Here is an 18,278-nt window from a genome sequence, read left to right as displayed (position 1 = left end):
AAGAGATCCAGTTTGTACGGGGACAGGGCCCAGTCTCTACTGGGACGGGTCCAGGGGATCCAGTTTGTACTGGGATGGGGCCCAGGCTGTACTGGCAGGAGTTAAAGGGATCCAGGCTAGACTGTGACGGGACACAGCCTGTACTGGGAAGGGATCATGGGATCCATTTTGTACTAGGACGTGCCCAGTCTGTAATGGAAAAGGATATAAGGATGCAGTTTGTCCTGGGACAGGGCCCAGTCTGAGCTGGGCAATGTTAAAGGGATCCAGTTTGTACTGGGATGAGGCCCATTCTGTGCTGGGAAGGGGACCAAGGGCTCCAGTTTATACTGGGACAGGGCAAAGTCTGTGCTGGGAGGCGTTAAATGGATCCAGTTTGTACTGGAAGGGGGCTCAGTCTGTACTGGGAGGGGTTAAAAGGAATCAGTTTGTACTGGGACAGGGTCCAGTCTGTACTGGCAGGTATTAAATGTGTCCAGTTTGCACTGGGAGAGGCCCCATTCTGTATTGGGAGGTGTTTGAAGGATCCACTTTGTACTGGGAGGGGGCCCAGTCTGTACTGGGAGAGGTAAAGGGATCAGGTTTGTACTGGGACGGGGCCCAGTCTGTACTGGGAGGGGTTAAAGGGAACCATTTTGGACACGGATGGGGTCCATTCTGTACTATGAGGGGTTAACAGGATCCAGTTTATAATGTGACAGGGCCCAGTCTGTACTGGGAGTGGTTAAATGATGCAGTTTCTGCTTGGAGAGGGGTCAGTCTGTACTGAGAGGGGTTAAAGGGTTCCAGTTTGTACCTGGACTGGTCCCAGTCTGTACTGGAAGGAGTTCAGAAGAAGAAATCTAGGTAATAGCTGAAAAAGTCTTCATTTCCAGCTTTTCATGATTTTTTAAGAAATTTTGCTGATCCCTGAGGGATGCTGGTAGTATCTGGCTCCTTGGAGGACTTTGTACCACTGACAGATTTGTTCCTGATCATCCAGCCAACTTCCCACCCACCGCAGCATCCACTTCTTCAGTCCAGATGTCAACAATCCGCTCTAGGGAGACCACGGGAAACCACATCCAAAGAGTTGCAGAAGTCCAGGTACACAGCATGCCCTTCTTTCCCCTCCCACATGGGTTCAGCAATCCTTTTCTTGTCCTTCAAGTGATGGAGATAGCTGCAAGAGCATTTGCCCTGCCACCTTCCCAGGGACTGAGGTGAAGCTGACCAACCTGTAACACTCCCAATCCTCCTTCTTGCCCTTCTTGAGGATGCGTTTGATATTTGCCTTTTCTGAGGACCTTGCAGCCTCCCTGATCTCTCTGCCCCTTCCAAGATGTTTGAGAGAGGTCTCCTGATGACACCGGCCAGCTCTACCAGCACCTCTCTGCTCCTTCCCACACCAGAAGCCTTCTTCATATCCCACCCTTCCAGCGGAGTGCCCAGGACACAGCACACGCCAGTCCAGGTCCTTGGGCTGGCTCAGAAGAGAGCCAGAAGTGATTTCTTCCTGCAGGCCCACAGCTCCAATGGGGTCTCTGCGCAGCTCACAGCTTCCCTGAGCATTTTTCTCAGTGTCCCCCAACCTTTCTAGTCCACAGGCTGTAGATGAAGGGATTGAACAGGGATGTGAGGATGGTGTAGCAAAAAGGGTTTTGTCAAACTGTCTCAGGAGGGCTGTTCTGGGCATCACACCCCCAAGGATGAGGGTGTCATAGAAAAGAGTGGCACTAGTGAGGTGAGAGGAGCAGGTGGAGAACGCTTTCTGCCTGCCCACGCTGGATGGGAGAGCTGCCCCAGGGAGGCATCTCCAATGCACACAGGATGACCATGTGAACAGGAAGGGGAGGATGGGATCTAAAAAGCAGGTTATGACAGCAAAGAGCACGAGGGTCACAGTGTCACTGCGTGAGAGCTCCAGCAATGGGGTGAAGTCACAGAAGAAGTAGTCCACTCCACTGGGGCCACACAACTGTATCTGGGACACGACTGAAATTATGACTGTAGATGACAGAAATGCCCCTAGCGAAGGGGCAGCTGCCCTCTGGAGACAGACCTGCCGGTTCATGAGTCTTGTAGAGAGCAGGGCGTGGCACACAGCCCAGTACTGATCGTAGGATGTGGTCACGGGTAGTAAACACTCAGTACATGTAAAAGGTGCAGGAAACAATACCAACACCGTGATGAGCAGAGATGGTGCTGTCCCCAGTCACGCAGCTGGCCATCAGCTGGGGCAGGGTGGTGGGTCTGTAGAAGATCTCCAGGGAAGACAAATGGCCCAAGAAGAAGCCCATGGGGGTGTGCAGATGCTGGTTTGCCACCACGTGCATGATGATGAGGGTTTTCTCAAGCACAAACACTATGCAGGTCATGAGAGAGAGAGGGAAGAGATTTGCCTAAGGGCTGGGAACGTTCCCCATTCCGTAGGTATGGGGGACTGCATGATGGCCCCATCGCCCTTTCTCCACCTATGAGGAAGAATATTTGGTTCAGCTTTAGTTTAGTTTTATCCTTGGACTGCCTGGCAAGGGTCATCTCTAGGGAAGCTGTGGGTTTCCTAAAGTCTATTTCTAAATTCCTCCCTCTCAAGTGAGCCTCTGCATCTGCCTCTCCTCTCTGCTTCTACTAACTATGGAGCTTCCTCAGGAGTTTCCACTTCACCCAGGCTGGTCTCATCAGCTATGGAGTCACCACTGCTCTTTGTGGGCGATTCTGTCTTCAAAGACCATCTGTACTGAGTTGTGCTGCCCCTCACTGCTGCCCATGGGATCCCCCACTGAAAGCCCCCTGAACAGGCCAAAGTCTTCCCCTCTGAGGTCTGACACCTGCACTCTGCTCCTCTCCTTCCTCAGGCTGCTCAAGAGCTGCACCCCCCTATTTCATGGTCACTACAGCCAAGGATGACACTGGTTTTCATGTCCCTCACCAGCTCTTCATGGTTTGCAAGGACCGGAGCCAGGTGAGCATCGTCTATGTTGGTCCAGCTGGTGGCTTTCCTAAGAAATTGCTCCAACATCCTCCAGAAACCTATTGGTCTGTTTTCACAGTGCTGTCTTCCCCCTCCAATGAATGTCAGGGTCATTAAAGCCCCCAGAAAGAGCCCCAGGTCACTGATCTGGAGACTTCCTTGAGTTGCTTAAGTAAGAGCTTGTCCACCTCCTCCCCTTGATTGCAGGTTCTTCATTTCCCACCACGATGTTGCCCAAACTGGCCTCTCCTCCGATCCTCACCCACAAGGGCTCACCCAACCTGTTGACCTCCAGATTCATTGGACTCTTTGAAGAGTGTATCATCAAGAGGGTGAGTAAAGGATGGGGGAGAGGAGAACCAGAAGATGTTGAGAACGTAGGCCCGCAGGTGGAGACCCCAGTGCAACGTGCTTCCAATTCATGCAGTGCCTTGCATCTACTGGAGAGAGATGGGACAGAGCTGGCCTCACTGCAGGGGTGGGGATCAGTCACTTCCACACAAGCACCAAAGGAATCGGAGATGCCGCCTGGGGTGTCTGTCACACACCCGCTCTGAGGGGACGTGGCTTTCCTGCAGGTCCTGTGCTGTCCCTGCCAGCCACAGGCAGTTTTGGTGGAGAGCCTTGGCGTCTCACAGAGCCCTACAGGCCTGTATTTGGCCATTCAGTGAGCAGCTGCCCTCCCTTAGGTCGGGCTCCATGGGGATGTGTGAGACAACTCTTGTTACAGCCAGTGCACAGGTCGTCAATACAGGTAAAGACGGGAGAAAGAGAGGGACTTCACTCTCCCTCGGGCACAGAACTCCATGTGGTCAGCTGAACACCTCTATGGGCATCCCTGAACAGCGTGAGTAGGGAGAGGTGGCGATGTCCTAAATGTGGGCATCTGCCGTAATTTCAGCTGGCATCCTCACCAGGCCGCAGGATGATGCCCCCAGATGCTTCCCAGTCTCTCAGTACTGCTCCGTTTACCGTGGACTACATCTGGCACCTCAAATGTCACCAGGGGCTTGTGTGTCAACTCCTGGTCTCCATCTCTGACAGTGAGACCATAGAAAAGGAGTGCAGGTGCCTATTTGTAACAGGCGCCATGACCGAAGCAAGGGGAATCGCACCTCCTGGGGGTTTGTGGCAGGCCTGGGAGGGAGCTGAGGTCCCTTCCAGCCCCAGCACTACAAATCCAGCATGAGATGCCTCCATTGACTCAGCTGATTGCCTTCCCTCAGCGTGGCTGAAGGAGCTGCCTCCCTGGCAGTGTCCAGGTGTCCTGCCTCATGATGGGCCAAGGCAGGGGGATTCTCAGAGCTAACTGTCTGGGAGAGGAGAAAGGCCACTGCTGCAAAGAAACCTCTCTGCAGAGGTGAGACAGGCAACATCGGTCTCTTCCCAAGCAGGTTCCTGGGGAGCCCCAGGGAGACCTGGAGGGAGCGCCGAGTGGGGTGGGGGGCAGAGAAAGTGACGTCTTGGGCAGGTGCCCTCCTCCGGGGCTGAGACAGGCTCCTGGGGTGGAGGGAGCTCCTGGGAAGCAGGCAGCAGTGCAGAGAGACAGCTCTGCCAAGGAGCAACTCCTCTGCCAAGCGCAGCAGGGCTCTGGGCAAAGGAGTAGGGCAGAGCGAGATTAAAGGCAGGCTGGAGTGGGAGGAGAGAGGAGAGTTGCAAGGGAAGAAACCTTTCCAGCCCTTGACACGGTAAGTCTCTTGGTGCAGGGCAATGCAGCTGCCGTTGCGGGAAGGGTCTCCAAAAGCGTTCACAGCCTCCGGGGTCTGTCAGGAGGCCTCCCAGCCCAGGGGCTCATGTTAGACAAGGGGGAAGGGGTGAAGGCAGGGTGTGCAGCCAGAGCTGCCCAGGGCATTTCAGAGGGGGCTTTTGCAGAGGAAGAGCAAGGCAGGGGATACCTTACAGCTAAAGAGCTTTCCTGAGGCCGTGCTTCCAGTTTCCTGCTGTTTCAGGAAAAGGGGAAAAGGTGCTGCTGCGTTTGGCGAGGGAGCCTGAGAGTCCTGAGCTGCCACGCTGAGAGATCAGTAGGTCTGGTAGGAGCCAAGGCAACGGCTTCCATCCACTCCTTTACCTCCAGAGAGCACCAGCATCACCTTTGCTGGCCTCAGCAGGGTTTCTCTGACCTGCTCCTTACTGCCTGCAAGTGGGGAGTACCTCTAGAGAGTGCCTGAAACGAGGAGGTTTCTTTAGGTCAGAGCTGAGCAGACAGGAGTGGGTGATGGGGTCGGTGATCCCATCTGGAGGGCAGAGAAACAGTTCCCAGCAGGGATAGCTCCAGGCAGCAGAGACATGGGCAGAGAGCTCTAGGAACCTCCAACCCCAAATGGCATGGGAGGGAGAATTTGGGAAGCTCCCTGTCATGCCCTCCAGTGCAGACACCTGCCTCTGCGCAAGACCCCTGCTCTTGTCTCCCACCCAGCACAGCCTCTGCCCTCAAGGCTGTGTGGTCCAGGGCAGGAGTTGCCTCCTCTGCAGCCAGAGCTCTGGCACAGCAGAGGGGCATCTCTCCTGACACGTGGCCACTTCCCTCTGCAGGGCAAAGGGACTGAGGGCGACTGCCCTGGGCTTTTGCTAACTGGGAGGTGCTGTGCTCTGCTGGGTAAAGAGAAGGCTTTCCTGAGTGCCTGGCCGCCTCTCCTCTCCTTGCTTCCCTTAGGAGGAGAGTCACAGAGTTCTTCTTTGTTCCTGCCCCTGCTTGTGCTGCTCTTCTTCCTGCTTGTGGGGTCCCTGGCAGTAACGGTGGTGGTGTGGGGCAAGGGGTGGGGGTGGGGAGTGCCTGCTCTGGCCCTGACCTGGAGGGTGCTGCCCTGGAGGTGTTTCCATGGGACCAAGGTGCCCAAGCCCTCTCTTCATTTTCCAGGCTCCAGACACTACACTCAGTGCTTGGGCAATGAGGCACTGCTTCCCTTAGCAGACAGCACCTTAAGACACCTGATTATGCTGGACAGGGAGTCCTGTGGGGCTGTGAGCATCTCTCCAGAAGGGCACAGCTCTCCTGCAGGACCTTGGAGATTTTTGAGAGCACCCGATCTGCCCATGCCAATCAGCATCCTTGCCCTGTCCTCTTCCTCATACTCCGCAGAGCTGTGCTGGAAAGGAGAGGTGTTTTGAACTCTGCACCTGGAACAGGACCCCTCTGCTCCCAGGACACTCCGGTGTCTTTTGCAGAGCAACGTCTGGGTGCAGTCGTCCTGCAGCTTAGAGCAGTGCAAGCCCAGAGCAGCTGGGCACCAGGCTGATGGACAGAGCAGCCCTCCTGCATGGGAGCACTGACGCAGGTTTGCACTGAGAGCAACGGGGCAACGGGGGAATGTGACCCCTTCCAAGACCATTTCCCAAGTGGGATGAGGGTGTCTGAATACTAAAACACAGTGTACCGACACACGTTTGCTGCGCCTCATCTCCCAGCTTCCTCTGGGGAAGAAAGCGTCCTTCTGGGCTTTTTGCCCTCCGCTCTAGTGCAGCACAGGGAACTCCTCCCCAGGAAGCCTCCCTCCAAACACCCGGGGCTGTTGCTGCCTCCATGGGTCCTTGCTGGAAAGCAGGGCTGACCCTTCCGGAGCCCCTGGGGAGAGGGCACAGCTCTGCACAGCACACTCAGCCAGCACAAACCAGAGCTGAAGCCTTGGAGCTGCATAACCACCCCCCCCCCCCCCGAGGGAAGAAAAGCACCCTTAGGTATTTCACAATGAATGAATGAAATTTGGCTCAGAGAAGCTTCTCTGAATTTTTTTATTTTCTCTCTTTGGCAGTTTCCCTGCCCAGAAGCAGCAGATGTCCAATGGCAGCTCCACGAACGAGTTCCTCCTCCTGGCATTTGCAGACACGCGGGAGCTGCAGCTCCTGACTTTCTGGCTCTTCCTGGCCATCTACCTGGCTGCCCTCCTGGGCAACGGCCTCATCATCACGGCCATAGCCTGTGACCACCGCCTCCACACCCCCATGTACTTCTTCCTCCTCAACCTCTCCCTCCTCGACCTGGGCTCCATCTCCACCACTCTCCCCAAGTCCATGGCCAATGCCCTGTGGGACACCAGGGCCATTTCCTACCAAGGGTGTGCTGCCCAGCTCTTTTTCTTTCTCTTCTTCATTGGAGGAGAATATTGTATTCTCACTGTCATGGCCTATGACCGCTACGTGGCCATCTGTAAACCCCTGCACTACAGGACCCTGCTGGGCAGCAGAGCTTGTGTCCACATGGCAGCAGCTGCCTGGGGCAGTGGGTTTCTCAATGCTGTCTTGCACACTGCCAATACATTCTCACTGCCACTCTGCCAAGGCAATGCTGTGGACCAATTCTTCTGTGAAATCCCCCACATCCTCAAGCTCTCCTGCTCAGATGCCTACCTCAGGGAAGTGGGCCTTATTGTGATTAGTGCCTGTTTATTTTTTGGGTGTTTTGTTTTCCTTGTGGTGTCCTATGTGCAGATCTTCAGGGCCGTGCTGAGGATCCCCTCTGAGCAGGGACGGCACAAAGCCTTTTCCACGTGCCTCCCTCACCTGGCCGTGGTCTCCCTGTTTGTCAGCACTGTAATGTTTGCCTACTTGAAGCCCCCCTCAGTGTCCTCCATATTTCTAGATCTCGTGGTTTCTGTTTTGTACTCAGTGGTGCCTCCAGCAGTGAACCCCCTCATCTACAGCATGAGGAACCAGGAGCTCAGGGATGCCCTATGGAAACTGACGCAATGGCCGCTGTTTCATCAAGAATAACCTGCCTTCCCTTCTCTGCGCATTTCCCATTTCTCACTTTTTCTTAGGCCATGTTTGCTTTTTTCTCTTGTGGTAATCCTGGTTATGGGTAATTTTCTAGGCTTATACTACTTGTCTTGAGGCTTAATCCCCTCGTATATGGCGCTTGCACAATACTGTGCCAGATGTGGCATGGCCAATAGCAGTTCTTTAATAAATGGAATCTCCCAGGTCCAGTGCCTGAAGGCTGGGCTCTTCCTCCACAGGTGCTGCAAAGAATATGTCCAAGGAATTGGTCTTTTAAAGAGTCTGTTCTCCTTTTGTTCTCAGTATTTTGGGAGTTAAGTTCAGGGTGGCACTGAGTTCCACTGGACCAAACGCTCTGGATTTAAAAGCTCTCTTCTTAATATCCAATGGCAGGGGAGATGGTCCATGAGCTCCCATTCTCTCCCCAGGTTTCTTCTTGTATGACAGGACTGATGGCATATACCAGACTCTCTGGAAATGAATTTGGAGGGGTGAGGAGAGGAGAGGATAGGGACTCACCACGTGCCCTGGGTTTGGAATGAATGGAGGCTCAGAAGGTGAAACACCGTCAAAGATGAAATCCCCCAAAAGTACAGCACTAAATTCAGATATGCTCAAAGAAGAACTGTGTGATGGGAGTCAGTGGGAACCCAGGAGGCAGAGGGAAGGGAGAGTGGAGAGATGCGGGAGCTGCCTGAGGAGCCCCAGGACTCTCATGCTGTCGTGGGGAGTGGGGCTGGTGGGAGCACAGGGGGGAAATTCAGTTAGGTTTGGGCATCACCTACAATATAAATTCAGGAGAGCCAGAGCGTGGCTAGCCTCTTTTTCCTCGTGCCTTTGGTGACAGCACAACCCCTGGGGCTGATGGGGACACTGAACCCCACTCTCTGCCCCCCAGCAGCTGCTGTGCCCTTCAGAGGGGCTGGCGCTGTGGGGTGAGTGCCCAGAGCTCTGCAGCACCCTGCGATGGGCGCTGCCGTGGGGCCAGCCCAGGCTGGGCTGCTTTGCTGCACTGGGCTGGGGAGAGGGCAGGGGAGGTGGGGAGAGCTGGGGAGGGGCTGGGCTGGGCTGGGAAGTGCCCAGGAGAGGAAAGCACCAGTGGAGAGCTAAGCTGTGTGAGTGTGCAGGGTGGGGGCAGCCAGCAGGGTGCTCACAGTGCAGAGTCAGGCATCACGGTGAAGGAAGCAAGGCACCGAAGGTGCAGAAGAGAGAGGCCAGGTCTGTGCCATGTTCCCTGGACACCCTGCGGAAGCTGCCCTGGGAAAACTGTCCCAGATAGTCCCACACACCGGCTATTTCCATCTCTTTTGGGACATCCCATCCTTGAGAAGGGACTTTTGCTGCATCGTCACCCTCATCCTCCTCTGGGGCTCGGTGATACCCAACTCCACCACCAGTATTAAGAAAAAGGGAACCGGTTTCCTACTAACACTTATTGCACACAAGCCCCAGAGCTCTTGCCACAGCTGGTCTCTCAGCCAAGCCAGTTGTTCCTGTGCTTTGTTCTGAATGATTTCTAAGGAACCCATGTCTCTCAGCCTCTCCTTGTCCATAATGTGCTCCAGGTCCCAACCACCCTTCTGGCCTCTGCAGGACTTGCTCCAGTCTGTCAGGGTCTTTCTTCTGCTGGGAAGCCCCATGCTGCATGCAGCAGTCCTGATGTGGTGCTTCTGTAGTGGGTTAGCCTTTGCCAGCACCCAGACACCCACCCAGCTGCTCAGTCCCTCCCCTGCCTCAGCAGGACAAAGGGAGAAAATAAGATGGAATAACTCATGGGTCAAGATAAAGTAAAGGGATCAGTTACCAATTGCCATCATGGACAAAGACCCGTTGACTTGGGGAAGATCAAATTCATTTGTTGCCAATTAAAAAAAGATTTGGATTGTGAGAAACAATAAGAAAAATATTAAAGACCATTCCCCTCACACTTTCCCCCAGGCTCAAATTACTCCATTGTTCCCAGTTCATCTACCTACCCCAAGACCACGACGAGTAGGGGGGATGGTGAAGAGGGGGTTAGGAGTCAGTAAAGAACATCTCCATCAGTCCTTCTTCCTCACACTTCTCCCCTGCTCCAGCTTCGGTCCTCTCCATGGGACTCCACCATATTTGTTGTCAAGGCTAGGTGGTGTTCCTTTCTTTCTCTCTTACTTTTCTCCTTCATACTCACAGAATCATGGAAATGTTGACATTGGAAAGGACCTCTGGAGATCATCTAGTTCAACCCTCCAACTGAGGCAGGGTCAGCTAGAGCAGGTTGCTGAGCACCTTGTCTAGCTGAGTTTGGAATATCTCCATGGATGGAGACTCCACAGCCTCTCTGGGAAACCTATTACAGTTTTGACCACCCTCACAGTCAAAAAGTGCTTTCTTGGGTTCAGATGGCATTTCATGTGTCCATCACCTCTTGTCTTGTCACTGGGAACTACTGAGAAGAGTTTGGCTCCCTGGTCTTCATGCCCTCCCATCAGGTATTTATATGCATGAATAAGATCCCTCCGAGCCTTTTCTTCTCCAGACTGAACAGTCCCACAGCTCTCAGCATTTCCTCCTATGAATGCTGCTGCAGTCCCTTAAAACAGCTTTATGGCCCTTTGCTTTGCTTTAGCAAGTCAACACGTTTCCTACACTGGGCAGCCCAGCACTGGACACAGCACTCCAGATGGGGCCTCGCCAGTGCTGAGTGGAGGGCAAGGGTCACCTCCCTCCATCTGCCAGCAATGCTTTTCCTAATGCAGCCCAGGAGGCTGTTGGCCTTTGCTGAGAGGGTGCAATTCAGATCCTGCTCAGCTGCTTCTCCTCTGGAATGCCAAGGTCCTTCTCTGCAGAGCTGCTATCTGTCCAGTCGGTCCCCACCATGATGTCCACAGTGTGGTTGGATCACAGGCTGCCCTCCCCCAGGGACTTTCTCAGCAGCACCTTGTCCTTCTTGCAGATCAGCTCCACCTCTGGCACAGGCCCCACGCTGCTGCAGAGTCACCTGGGACAGCAAAGCCCTCTCCTGCCAGGGCTGCACAGCCCAGGCCTCTTTCTCTCTGCCCTTGGGGACTGCAGCTTTTGCTCTCGGTGTGGGAACCTCATCCATCATTATGGCACCACCTGCCACCCACGCCAGCGTGCCTCTGCTGGGAAGCCAAGCCTTTCCACACATGGGGTCCCATCTCTGGGCACCAGGTTTCCATGTGACAAGTCTGCCCTTGGCCCTGGTGCCACATCTGAGGTGCTGCAGCCCAAATGGGCACCAAAACGCACAGCCTGGGGCACAGAGAGCAGGAACCTCGTGTGCCATCACAGAGCTGTGACATCAGTGGAATAAGAGCTGAGGTGGGGAAGCTCCCATGGCTTTTGTGGTTGCTGGAGATGATACAGTGTCCTGAGGAGAGACTGACAGGGGAGATGAGAAGTGGGGGATGCCTTGTGTGATGTCAGGGCAGCTCAGATATATGGAGGGTCTCTATGGGACATGTTACAGGTTAGACGGCAGCTTTTGTATTGGTCAGCTTCTAACTGAACCACCCAGTCTTCTGCTCTCCTGGACCTGATACTCCCAAAAGAGGAAGGGCTCATCAGGCATGTGAAGACCACTGTCAGCTTTGGCTGTAGTGACCCAGAAACGGCTGTCTCCCAGATCCCCAGGGAAGTGGGGAAGGAGAGAGCACAAACACCATACATCAGGGAGTGATAATGTGGTCTGTTGAGAGCAGTGGCAGGTGGGATCCCATGTGAGGGCCCTGAGAGCAGCCATAGGCCTTCACGGCCATGACCAGCCTCACAGGGAGCCTCCACCTGCATCTCTGTCCATGGACCCAGGAGACCGTTGAATCCAGGCCTGAGTTTCAGCCCCAGCTTGATCTATGCTGGAGGTGTACGGGTCTCCAGACACAGCCATAGATACAGCCATAGACAGAGCCTTGCCTGGCCATGGACCTTACTGATTCAGACTTGCAGACTCACTTCCCAGCTTGATTCTCTATGGGATGTGCAATGGAATGGCACCGTAGCCCTCCAAGCGCCAGACCCCAGCTGATTCACAGAGGCCTAAGGGCCTTTCTGCTGCCTTTCCTCCTGTCATTTGGTCAGATTTTGGGAGAAGAGAAATGAAAAGCAGGTGAGATTTCTGGGTTCCAATGTTTGAAATGGGGAAGCAGAGCCTTCCTATAGGAAATGATCTAAAGGCTATGCTAGTTCAAAAGTGTTATCTTCACCTCCTTTCTTGGAGGCTTTGAATCTTCAGCAGGAACCTGGAAGCTCTGAGATCCCTCCATCTCCCTCTCCTTTAGCAATGAAGTTGATAGTACCCAAGTCAGAGGCTTTCAATTCTGTTTCCAGCCTAAAGCACCCCAAGGTCTGGGGATATGCCAGGACACTTGCCTAAGGAAGCCACTCCTCTGGACAAGAAGGTGGATGTTCCCAGGAATCTCAGGAGGCATGGCATACTGATGGGAGCTGTTCAGGGAGCTGGCCAAAGATCTCGTCTCCATTTCTGTAATGGTGGCCTAGATGCCAGCTTCATGTGTAAACTCTCTCTCTGGATGCGGACATTTACTGAGCAACCTGGGCTGACCTCAGAGCTGGCCCGGCTTGGAGCTGGGCATTGGACTACAGACCACCTGAGCTCCCTTCCCCCCTGACCTGTCCTAGGAGCACATGATGTAGAGACCCTCGCCTCCAGCTTTATCTCTTCTTGTATGATGTGTGGATAGGCACAGGCTCCTGGAAGGGCTGGTGGGAAAAAGACTGCTGGGGGGTCTAGTCCAGTCTCCAGGCTGGCTGTGACTTTGTGGAGCAAAGGAGAGCTCCAAAGGTGGAGATCACAGCAACACTCCTCCTAGTCCATGTTATCTTTCCTAAGGCTCAGCCTAAAGCTGCCAAGAGGCAGTTTGTGGCTGTTGCCTCTCTCATACCATCAGCCACTGCAGAGGAGAGCTTGGCTCCATCATCTCTCCAGGTAGGTTTAGGCTCTTACTAGGTTGCCCCATGCCTCCTTCAGCAGGCTAGAGAGGCCCAGTTCCCTCAGACTCTCCTCACAGCTTGTGCTTAGGCCTCTTACTCCAACACGGCAGTCCTTCTCTGGACCCTCTCCAGTTTCTCCACTTGCCTTTCGAAATGTGAGGCCCGCTGGCTCGTATGGCTTCAGCATGGTTCCCAGGCCCTTCTCCTCAGGGCACTCCTCAGCTGGTATGGTCACTACCCATGCTGCTGCATGGTGGCAGTGTGCAGCTTGTGGGCTGAGCTACAAATAGGGTAAAAGGTGAAAGAAAAAAGATGAGAACAAACATAAACTAAACCCAACAGGCAACGCAAAGGCAATCACTTACCACCTCCCACAAGCAGACTGATGCTCAGCCAGTCTCCCAGCAACCATCACTTTGAATGACTGAAACCTCCACCTCCTTCTTCCTCTGCCCCAGCTTGTATTTCTGAGCATGACATCATATTGTATGGAATATCCCTCTGGTCAGTTGGGGTCAGCTGTGTCGGTTGTCCCCCCCCGCCAACCTCTTGTCCACCCCCAGCCTACTCGCTTGCAGGGAACACGCCACATATTTATAACATAGAGGCAGGAGGTAACTGTACTACCACTCTATGAGTTGATAAAGTGGATTGAGTGTAGTCACGGGGTGGAGTGCGACGGATGCACTTGACCCCTTGACCAGACTGGCGGTGGTCTGGTGCAGGCTCCGGAGGAGGAAAACGCCTGAGCCGTAGCCAGGCCGTGAACTCCTCTAGCTTCAATCTGCTCTCTGAAAACCCACAAAGGAGCAGAGTGACAGCGAGCATTGATGCACATGAGCTTGGAACACCAGTCGTGCGATTAACACATGGATAACAATGGGTGGCTTTTCCAAGACTCATTTATCGAGGAACAGAGAAAGTTGTGGGTACAAGGAGTCTCCTGCACACCTTCTCTAGGGCATGTAATCTGACTACAAGCCAATCACTTTATCCCATAGATATGACAGCTCAAGTGAGCGTTCTTTGAGCTCTCCCTGCAACTCACTTTTCCTTTGTATGATTCTTCCATGTAGAAATGAATAGAGTGCACCTTCCCATCAAACTTATTGAACCTTGGCAAACCCCTGTTAAACTTTGCTAAATTCCATTGTATTCACTGAACTCTGCCAAATTATTATTTTGCCTCAATAAAACATATTGCTGCTTCTCTCTTTTGAGGGAGGTGCATTCCAGTCATTGGCGACACAGGTTTCCCCTGAATGGAATCCCAAGGCACAGGAATGGCTTCCCAATTTAGTGTCATCGACAAATGTGGTGAGAGTTGCCTCCTCTGGGTCATGGGTCCAGTGTTAAACTGCACAGGGCTCAGGAGAGTCCCCTGTGCTGCTCCACAATGCCCCAGTATGTCCCACTGGCCTCCAGGTAGGGTGTGACCCCTTCACCACTGCGCTCTCAGCCTCCGCATCCAACTGGTGTTTTGCCCATCTCTTTGTCTGTCCATCCAGACTGTTATGGCCTAACATGGGTAAAAGAATATTGAGGGAGACCATGCCAAGAGTTCTGCTGAAGCTGAGGCAAATGATATCCACTTTTTATCTCCTCATGCTCAACTGCAGGCTGTCAGTTTGGCGAGGCATGATTTACCCTTGGGAAGTCCATGTTGACAGTTACTCTCTTTGGGGTGCCCAGAAATGTCACCCAAGAGGACTCCAACTGCTGGCACACTCCTCACCGATGTGAGCTGGTGCAGCCTGGGGTTCCCTGGGTTGCACTTTTGGCCTTTTGCAAAGATGGGTGCAACATTGGCTTGTTTTTTCTTACATGAGCCCTCTGCCAATCCCATGACCTTTCAAAAGAGATAATCCAAAGAAATACCGATCTTCCCCTGTAACTCCATTACCACTCTTCTGCCTGCTATATCACATACTTAATTTCTCTAATCTTTCATATATTTGCACCTGTCCAGGATAAAATGACTAAAGTCACCTTTGCGGATGCAGTCTGCCTGGGCAAAGGCCCTTCCCATTTTTCTCCCGTTTTCTCCTCCCCTTGTTCTTTGTTCATTCAGATACCTCTCACCTCTGCAGCTGCTTTGAGCTTCAGGGAGTAAAAGCTTACTTCTCTTTCAACAGTCTAATTGTCTCCTCAGCCAACACTTTAATTGTGTTTATGTCTATCTTTTTGTATCTACCTAGAGAAAATATTGCTCATAAGATTATCCCTTGTAGAAAGGCAGCCTCATTAAAGGCACTTTGTACTTAGCATATGGTGGAGGAGTGTGTTTTACTGTTTATGAAACGTTATCCTGCTTTACATTTCTTTGCTTGCAAATAGGAAAAATTCTGTGCCTGTGGGCAGGCAGTTCTCGAAGGAAAGCAGGTGGGACATGGTGCAATGGAGCTGTAGCATCCAGCTGCTGACTTCAGGGCAGAAGTCTGATGTAAGGAACAGCGATGCAAGTCCCAGGGGGCCAATGTCAGAAATGTCGAGCTTTGGGAGGGAAGGAGCAAGGCTGTCCATACAGTGTCAGAACTTAAGGAACTGATTCTCCTACCTGTCCAGACCTCCCGAGTGGACACTCTGGATTGTTATCACTTGGAGAATGCTGCTATAACCTCTTCTCTAAACTAAAAAGTAATACAATATTCCCTTTAAAATAAAAAAATAATTTTTATTAGGTGCACTTCCTCCTTCACTACACTATGAAACAGTTCCAATTAGCAATACAAGTCTTGAAGACTTGAAGAAAATTACAGAAAGATAAAGAGCTCGTTAGGGCATTTGGGGCTCATTCCATGAACCTCAGATACTGAGAGAAGACTGAACAAACTCCTCAGAAAGTCAAAGTCAGAAGCAAAACCCAAATTACCCTGAAGTATTAATGGGTCCCACTGAGGACCATTACTGACAAAGCCTCCCCAGGGACTTGTTAGAACAGATAATTGGAGGCCATGATTGCAGGTAGGCAAAGGCACTGTGCAGGTGTCTGTAACGCTGAGCAAACCCTTTGGTTTCTTCTGTGAAGCAGAAAGGCCAAGCCCTGACCCCCAGGCCCTGGGAAGGCAGATCCTGAGACCCTCAAATTAAAGTTCCATCTCACCAGCCTTGGTGGCAGAGGCCACTGCTATAGGCAAGACAACAAAGACCCCAGTCCTGTTGGTCCTCTCAGCCTCACTAGAGCCCTTGGCCAGATCTACTGCGGGTGGTCCTATCAACCGTCCCATGCCTGCACCTCTTTCCCTTCAGGCTGCTGACATCCTTCTTGCTTTCCCACCTAGTGCTCTGCCTGGCATTTCTATACCTTTGCTGATACCTCTCCACCTATCCCTGGCTTTTTCTTGAAACACAAAGCCATGGGCTGATCCAGACTCCCTCTGGGTCACCTCTTGCACCACAAGGCTACCCTTTCAGTGACATTTCTTTTTTCTCACATCCACTCTGAACCTTCCAAGCTGCTCTTTGTGGAGGATTCCTTCTCTTCCCATTACCAGGAAAAGCTCCATCATCTCTGAGGCCACCCTTCAAGCAGTTACAGGCTAAAACTATAGTGCCCTGAGCCTCCACTTCACCAGGCGAAAGAAGCCCAGGTCCCTCAGCCTCTCCACACAGGCCCCAAACCCCATCTTGTCAGATCTCCTCTAGAACCCCTCCAGTTCCTCCCCATTCCTCCAGACCGGGGAGCCCCACACCCAGACACACTAGTCCAGATGTGGCCACACCAGTGCTGAGACAAGGGCGATGATAACTCCCTTCTCTGGGTGCCCATGCTCCAACCAAGGCAGCCCTCTATGCAGCTGGCTTTCTTCATGGTGAGCAGGTACCACTGGCTCCTATGGCGTTCCTCTTAGTGCCCACGCCCTTCTTCTCAGGGTCACTCCGGAGCTGTTCAAGTCCCAGCCAGCCCTCATGTTTGGGCTTATTCTACCCCAAAAAAAGCACGTGCAACTTCTCCTTGTAAAACTTCCTGAGGTTTCTGTTGCCAGATCCCAGAGTTTCTCAAGGTGCCTCTGGAGTGAAGCTCTGTTGGCACAGCTGTTCATGTGTACGTACAGATGGCCCACCAGCTTAGTGGTGCCTCTGACAAGATAACAGCATGAGGAATTGCAGGACACTACAGCTAATAGAAGGAGGTACTGGTTTAACGGAATTGCTGACCAAGGCAGGAATTCCCATGATGACAAGCTCAGAATCACCAAACGAGGGTACACAGGAAGCCAAAGCAGGGCCAGGGAGGAAAGGGAATACAGAGATGTGCTGTTTACATGGGAGGGTACTGGGATGGTGAAGGGGAAGAAATTGTGAGTGGGAAAAGAGGGAAAAAGGAAAGAAAAGTTGAAGCAAAGGAAGTAATGAGGGTCTTGGAGGGGTACCTGCCAAGCAGCCCCGCATCTGGGCAACAATGCCTGGAGTGGGACAAGAAAGCCACAGATCATCTGACCAAGCCTCTTTCTCTCTGACTTCAATGGTCACTGGGAACCCGAGTGCTTTCCCTCCCATCTTAAAGGAAAGATCTGTTGTGGATGGAAGCACAGAATCATTCATGCTGGAAGGGACCTCAAGAGATCTCTAGGCCAACCTCCTGCTCTCAGCAGGGTCAGCGATGGGCTCAGAGCAGGTTGCTCAGGAGCTTATTCAGTTGGGGCTTGAAAAGCTCCAAGGATGGAGATGGCACAAGCTCTCTGGGCAATCTGCTTCAGTGCTTGAGTGTCTTGATGGGGAGAAGGATATTCCTCCCTTGTTTCATCTGATGCCCAGTGGCCCTCATCCTCCCATCATGCACAACAGTGAAGAGCCTGGCTCCATTTTCTTGCTGATACCCAAGAAGATGTGGGAAGGCTGTTATTAGGTCTCCCCAAAGCTTTCTCTTCTCTCCTCCTGGCTTTGCACCTTTGCAGCAAAGGCAGACAGTGGCATCCTGGGCTGCATTAGGAAGACCACTGCCAAAGAGTTGGTGGAGGTGTTCCTTCCTCTTGCTGACTTCTCTCTGGCGTTTCTACCCTACCACTCACTCACACCCTCCACATCTTCCACCAGTCCTGCCTTGTGTTCTTGTGAAAAACAAGTCCAGGAGAGCATCCCCCCATGTCAGGTCAGGGATCACCTTCCACCTTCCCTCTAAACAAGGCCTTCTAGCAGAGGTCCATGGTCTTCAAAATCCCCAGTAATTACCAGGGCCTAAAATTTGTGTCTCTTTAGGTTAGGGTTTAGGGACAGCAGCTCACCTTTCATGGTTAGGGATTAGGCAAATGTTTATAGGGTAGGTTTGGTGTTCTGCTGAGCGTGTCTGGTTGGTGTTTAGGGTAGGAGCTACCTTTGTGGATGAGGGTTTTGTTTGGGCCTGGGCTGAGGGCTAGGGTTAAGGCCAACATTTTAATGCTAGAGGTATGGGCAAGGGATTGGGGTGGTCAATAGGGTAAGAGTAGGGGTAAGGGGTTCTGTGTTTGGACTTTGGTTTAGAGGTAAACTTTGAGATGAGGGATTAGAGCAGTGGATTCCTTGCAGGGTGAGGGGTAGCATTTAGGGGCAGGGTTCGGACTTAAGGTTGCTGGTTAGAAATAGGGTAAAGGCCTAACATGAATGTTTTTACAGTCCGTTTTGCAGAGGCATCAAAACTACCTGAACTCATCTTACCTCTTCAAAATCTTTCATTTCTTTT

The 18,278-nt window shown here is 52.6% G+C and overlaps 1 protein-coding gene across 1 annotated transcript; it reads left to right on the top strand.

Moving 5' to 3' along the window:
* Positions 1-6,724: 6,724 nt before the first annotated feature.
* LOC148052442 (olfactory receptor 14A16-like) lies at positions 6,725-7,660 on the top strand. The gene has a single exon (XM_087730133.1). It carries the CDS (start codon positions 6,725-6,727, stop codon positions 7,658-7,660), a length of 936 nt encoding a protein of 311 aa, XP_087586259.1.
* The last annotated feature ends 10,618 nt before the right edge of the window (positions 7,661-18,278 follow it).

This window comes from Nipponia nippon, unplaced genomic scaffold (assembly GCF_047370975.1).
Source record: "Nipponia nippon isolate SJK-2023a ecotype South Korea unplaced genomic scaffold, ASM4737097v1 scaffold_48, whole genome shotgun sequence".
Lineage (NCBI taxonomy): Eukaryota > Metazoa > Chordata > Aves > Pelecaniformes > Threskiornithidae > Nipponia > Nipponia nippon.
This window is presented reverse-complemented; position numbering and strand designations above follow the sequence as displayed.

Excerpts from the sequence above, each read along its gene's own strand:
- LOC148052442 (XM_087730133.1), top strand. The coding sequence starts at position 6,725 with ATGTCCAATGGCAGCTCCACGAACGAGTTCCTCCTCCTGGCATTTGCA.